Here is a 6,664-nt window from a genome sequence, read left to right as displayed (position 1 = left end):
TAATCACGACCTCCGGAAAAAAAAGTTAACTACATTTGTTGCTTTTTTGCCCAGAATTAGTTTTGGTCTGATGTCTTTCCGCACTTATCTAGGAGTAAAAGTTGGTTTTTAGACTGCTTTTTTCTTAGTTTCATTTAGCCTGCCTTGATCAACAAATATGTCTTTTGATTTGTTAGTCACTGATAAAGTCATATTGAGATTCAAGCAGAGCAGTAGATGTAGATGAAGTCTGCTCTTTTAAGTGATTGGATGACCTAGATCATTTTCTATAGTTACGAGAAATGAGTCGAAAGTCAGGTTGCAGGTAGATTTTGTGCTAGAAGTAGAGTTTGTAAGAAAAGCGTACTGTTGAAAATTTGCAAGAATAACATACAGCCAATCAGCTTGGATTACACTTCTTATTGAAAACATTACATATTTAATTTGAACAATTCTGAATACTTATTGTTGACTTGAGAAAGGCTTGTAATGCTTGACATCAGTGGCAAGACCCTGGATAGATCCAGCAGCTGCAACAAGTGATACGATCAGGCAAGTCCAGCTCAGTATTTTTAGCCATACCCATGTGAAAGAATACTTTGGAATCTTTCTCTGGGCAATGTGCATCTCTATTGGGAAGTAAACGGTTAATGGATAGAATGATCCTGCCCCGATCAAACCCAAGAAGTCGTTGAAGAACGGGAATATCATGGCAATGACAGCTGTCAGTACAACATATGCTGTTCTCCACACCAACCTGAACAGGTTGAAGTTGAAAGTGCCACAGCATGGAACTCGCACATTGTGTTCAGAGGTGATGAATTTGCTGTCTGGCCATCGCTGATTGGCACGAGCCTCCACGAATCCATATAAAGGTTGGCAGAAAACCTAAGCAAGAATGATACATTTATATTGTTAGATTATTATGTTGTATGTAAGTACAGGAACAGGTTTATGAGAATGGGTTATAGAAGTTTCACCTGGTAAGCTCCGATAAGGTGGATGGCAATGCAGACATTTGCAAAGTCAATTAGCCAAAAGGGTTCGTAGAATCCAAAGCCAGTGAGGAAGTTTCCTGGAGCATCGTTTCCAAAGGCTGCATAGCCAATGGTACCACATAGTATATAGAATAAGGTTGTCGTGGAAACTCCGGCTAGTGATGCTCTCTTCATTACCTTGCTTTCAGGAGGTGATGATCTCAGCGTGTCCTGCAATTAAGGAGCTGATTAATCAATAATATGTCTAAATATGACTGCATTATCACCTATCTAAATATTGTGAAAAATTTGCGACATGTTGGGCCTATATTCTATGTTGCTTGGAATCTTCAAAAAATGCTATTGGTTGCGAGCCCGATCTTCCAAAAATAGTCCATTCTTTGAATTATTCGACACTGGTGTGACAACATCTTTGGTGAGTTCGAACAATTTAACCTATACCCAATCGTAACTATATTAAAACTGTGTCCCTTTGGTATAGTGACTAGTGAGTGCGAAAAATCTATGACAACTCATTGCTCTCGCTACCTATGCTTAGGTGTCTGTCCTTAAGTGTGTGTTCAATTCTCACTGTCTCCCTGTTCGTTCGCTGATTGGTATTTCAAAATTGTGTCCTCTGGTACAGTGAGTGTCAAATGCCTGAGACAATCTAGAGGTGGATCCAAATTTGAAGTTTATGGATTTTAAAGTTTATTATATGTACATTTGGTCTAAGTTACTGGCTCTGCCGATCTAGTAAATCTTTCATTATAAGGAAATTCTGTTAGCCATTTATCTAAAAAATCTTAGTCATTCTGTCAAGTCTGACCACAAGATTGTTTGATTTGGGAAAAATTCCAAACAAGTTGTAAAGGTGTTTGTGGTTTTTTGATTATCATGAAGTGAGAGAAAGTGACCACTGAAATAAATTCTTGCTCTAATTACATCCTATGACAAACAATAAAAGATGTCACAATACTAAAAAATTGACATAATCGGATAATTGCACAAAAAAGGGATGGTTGTTATGGAACGAATAAGAATTAAGAAGCGTGATAGTGGGCTTTCACTTTCTTTTTGTGAAAAGGCCTAAAGAATCTGCGACCCAAAGTCATGGTCCATGTGGAATAATATACTACTATTCTGCCTTTAAACATCATATTCTGAAGAAAGAAATAAAAACTACATATTCTGTGGTCCACTAGTCTAATGTAAATCTTTAAGAAAAAAACAACGCTCGTCAGTTTTTGCTGTGGTTCTCAGTTAAAGAGAAAAAGATGAAGAATGAATGGTTTTTAACGTTATTGAAAGACAATTTTCAAATGAAGCAGACCGCCATAAGACACTTCCTCCGTCTCATAATAAATGTCGCCTTAGTCAAAAAAATTTATCTCATAATAAGTATCACATTAAAAAAATCAAGACATAAATTAGCTAGTTTTTCCAACTCTACCCGTAGACAAAAAATGACAAGTTAAAATAACATCTAAATGATGATTGGATAAGGCACATAGTAACTTGATATTGTTGGATTTTTGATATCGAAAGGATTATTATTGTCGTCTTTCTAATCGAAGAAAAAAAGTAATTTATTTTTATTAAGGTGACATGACATTAGCGGACGGAGGGAATACTTTAGTATCTTGATATTTGTGAAATCTTAACACTATATATGTATATATATATTGATAGTAAAATATGGACCAATCCTAATTCCTAATGCTACAAAACCGAACATGTGGCTGACTACTGTCTACTGTCTGCACACTGATTACTGAACGCTAGTATAAAAGAGATTTGTCGAAGTATACCGTATACACGAGTATATCTAAAGATAGATAACTCATGCAACGCTTCGTTAATTAGTCGGGCACACATTTCAACTGAGCTCCTCAGATTTTTTTTTGGGTGAAAATTAATAGGTGGGGTATAGCAGGTCATTGGGGAGTCAACAATTTGTACAAAATTGTATGACAAAAGAATACACTCTTCGTTCCAATTCATGTATACACTCTTCGTTCCAATTCATGTAATATAATTTTAATTTACACGGAATTTAAAAATTTTTAAAAGTTGTGATATTTTTGCTTGATTACAGAACTTTTGAAACTTATTAAAGACAAAGCGAGAAGTGTAAAGTTAATTGTATCTAGATTTAGAAATGTATAACTCTTTTTGAAATATATTAATAAAGAAATGTGTCACATAAACTGAAACACATATTTAATGGATATAAGCGCATTTTTCAAGTTTCTGATGTATTTTTAAATAAAAAAGTCAGTCAGAGGCAAATTAAATCGAGTTTTGCACCTTGTCAGTTCAACTGAACTCATTATCTTTTTCTCCATCTATATATATATATTTATATGTATACATCTAAAAGAGTGGTACGTATACAAATACTTATACTATATCATATAGTACTCATTTGCTGGGAAAGAAAAAAAAGTACTCATTTTGAGTTCAGTGAATTTAGTTCTAGATTCGTTTACGGGACGGCTACTTTTGCTTTCAGCCATGAGCATGACACTAGGGGTTGAAGCGTGCGTAGGGGGCATGTGCATTTGCTACACATAATTCATGCAACTTCACATGCAAACAATAAAGATCAAATAGGCGTAATAAAATATTAAAAGATATATCATCAAGGTGCTTGCCTGTATTTCAATGAGAACTGTGGAATAAGCATAAGCAAAAGCAATATCTCCAATGGCTTGGAAGCTTTTCCATAATTTTTCTGTTCCAGATACATCCACCCCAACTACGACCCCTGTTAGGCCTGTCTTCACATGATGCCCTACACCTACACATAAAACACATATGTATAATTGTGGACAATTCTTTTTATGGACCACAAAGTACAAAGATCCAGGCAACTACTCTCAAGAGTTTAAGTTCGCACACTCTGAAAGAATATATACCATTAATTTGTATAGATAATCATAAATGAATCATATGATGAATATTAATTACTAACCTGATAAAAAATGATACTTATATTTTTTTCTTTTTTGTTCCGAATTATGTGATGCGTCTTCTTTTAAATTTGTCCGGAAGAAATATTATCTCTCTATAATTTGGAAGAATTTAACTTTAAGTTTTTCATTAAACCTTTAATGAGAGATAATTAATAAACACACAATTAAATATAAATGATTTGTTTTGAATCACAAGCTTGAAATCTTTCTTCCTTAAACTTCATGGACAGTCAAAATACACCACATAAATCAAGATTTGGTACTTTGTAATAGTATAATATTGTAAAATATTTAATCTTGTAGGCGAGAGAGTCTGTACCTGCCGCTTTGGCTATGGAGAGTCCAAGACCGATAGATGCGTAAGCAAAAGACATGACGGCAGCAAGAATGGATAGCCATGAAAGCTTGTGGAAGTTTGGTATTTGGCTAAGAATTATTTGAATTACTGCAAATATAATCATATATGGATAGCTATCAATTGAGCAGCTAGCTTCATGGCCATTTTTGTGGAAACAATTTGACCTCTTTACAGCCCTGAAAATTGACACAAAATCATTATTAGTATTAATTAACAACACAAGAAAATAAGACTATGACAATATCATTATTTAATACAGTAGTTATGACATTGTCATAAGATCAGATTAGTCAAAGTATTGACAGAAAGGTCGCAATGTTTTCTTTAAAAATAAAGACATTTATACTTACACCATACTGATAGATGCTGTAATAGTATATCCAATGGTAACTCCAACCAGGTTAGCATATTGTGCAATTCCACACAGTGTCACCTTAAAACCTCCTGTTTTTACCATAAAGAAAAAGGAAATGTCAAACGCCCATTAATACCCAAGTGATCTCTAGCGTAATTTCAGTCCTTATTCTAAGTGATTTTATCTTTAAAAAAACCCATCTTGGAAATTACGCAAACAGAGCAAAAACCAGAAAATTTAATATGTTGATGTTTTCGCGAGAATTTAACTTTTATCTATTGACAGTGTCATAATTATTATTATGACAGTACCTAAGTGAGAACGGACAACGTCCATGTAAGTATAGTTTCTCTTTCCGGAAACAGGGCCCGGAGAACGATAGCAGTCGGCAAGAAGTGTAGAAGTGTAGTAAGTGATGAAAGAAAAAGCAAAGAGAACAGCAGGGCCAGCCACCCATCCTAACTGAGCTATAGCCCATGCTAGAGAAAGTACTCCAGAACCAATCACAGCAGTAATAATATGCGCACTCGCAGTCAACAACGTCCCTGCAAATAAGAAAGATAACAGTCAAAGGCGAATTCAGAATCTATAGCCAATGGGTTCAAAATATATTAAGTATGAATTAGTTTATGTATACGTTATGAATAATTTGAAACTAGAAGTGACATGTTTTAGTTGGACTCAGAGAACCCGTCCTACTGATTCTGAAAACAACACTAAGGAAATTATGTTTTTGTAATATGTTTACCAGTTCTTTTTTCGCGTCCATCATCATCGAAGTTTTTCTGAACGTCTCCACTTTCGAGTTCATTTGAGACGTACATGGTGCTCTTCTGAAATTCAGGTGCCATATTCTCTCAGTGTCTTCCCAAGTGTGTGTCTCTGTTATTTTGTGAGATGTTAGGAGTTAAGTTGTACAAATGGTTAAGGAAGATGGAATATATAAGAGAAGAGAAGAGAAGAGAGGGACAATCAAGTATCAAGACAAGGGCAATAAGTGACTTTTTAAAAAAAAAAAAAAAAAAAAGAAATCAGGTCAAAGGGCCAAAAGTTTTTGGAGCCAAGAGTAGTGGAAGAATTAGAAAAACTATACTACTTAAAGATATTGTGATATCTTTACCTAAAATACTATAGTAGGAATTTGAGTGTAATTATATGGATTTTAGGCCAAGGAAATGATGGTGTTTATTTTGCACCCTCGAATGTGCTTATATATCATTACTAAGACCCCCACCCCCCTCCAATAAGAAAAAGGGTCCCCACAATATGCTTTTTGTATTTAGTCCTAACCATTGAAAATGAAACATTTGTGCTGTTCCATCCATTGAAAACTTTGAACAAACATTTTTTGCAAAATACTCCTCTGCTCACTTTTACTTGATCAATATTCTAAAAATAAATTTTTATTTTTACTTGTCACTTTTAGCATATCAAGAAAAAATAATTTTTTTTTCTATTTTTCTCATAAAATTAATTACTCACTTTAAATTATTTTTCAAATTCAATAAAAATATGCATCAATTAACATGGATACATTAGTAAATTATGCACTTCATTTATTATTCCTTAAATAGGGTGAAAAGTCCAAAGTGGACACGTAAAAGTGAACGGATGGAGTAAGAAATTAAGAAAGAGGGAGGAGAGATCCTTAGTTGACTCTCCTGTCTCTATCTTACTTTTTCAGTCATTTTGTATTCTTTGATGAATTTGGTCGGTCTCTTTACAAATTTCAAATTCCCATGACTAGAGGAAGACATCGATCTCCTTCCCTGTTAGTTCCTTAAAGGCATCATAGTATAGGTTACGTGACATGGTAAATTTCCCTCCTAAAACCTCACCAACAACTCTAATTCTACCACTTTTTTATATTCGAGATGATCAATGTATTATATATCCCTTTCTTTTATGAAAGACATTGAAGACAAATTTAACTTACATACTGACGGTATAAAACTATTTGCATTGTAATTTGTTATAGCAGGTAAGCAGTGGAGCAGCCATAATGCTAGCTAGAGGT

The 6,664-nt window shown here is 34.2% G+C and overlaps 1 protein-coding gene across 1 annotated transcript; it reads right to left on the bottom strand.

Moving 5' to 3' along the window:
* Positions 1 to 351: 351 nt before the first annotated feature.
* Positions 352 to 5,833, bottom strand: LOC132033539 (amino acid permease 6-like). The gene is made up of 7 exons (XM_059423539.1): positions 5,396 to 5,833; positions 4,959 to 5,192; positions 4,643 to 4,736; positions 4,254 to 4,468; positions 3,614 to 3,759; positions 960 to 1,187; positions 352 to 867 (listed from the first exon to the last, which is right to left on the bottom strand). Exons 1-7 carry the CDS (start codon positions 5,496 to 5,498, stop codon positions 442 to 444), a joined length of 1,446 nt encoding a protein of 481 aa, XP_059279522.1. The 5' UTR covers positions 5,499 to 5,833; the 3' UTR covers positions 352 to 441.
* Positions 5,834 to 6,664: the final 831 nt, after the last annotated feature.

This window comes from Lycium ferocissimum, chromosome 10, assembly GCF_029784015.1.
Source record: "Lycium ferocissimum isolate CSIRO_LF1 chromosome 10, AGI_CSIRO_Lferr_CH_V1, whole genome shotgun sequence".
NCBI lineage: Eukaryota > Viridiplantae > Streptophyta > Magnoliopsida > Solanales > Solanaceae > Lycium > Lycium ferocissimum.
The sequence above is the reverse complement of the archived record's forward strand: the minus strand, read 5'-3'. Positions and strand labels throughout refer to the sequence as shown.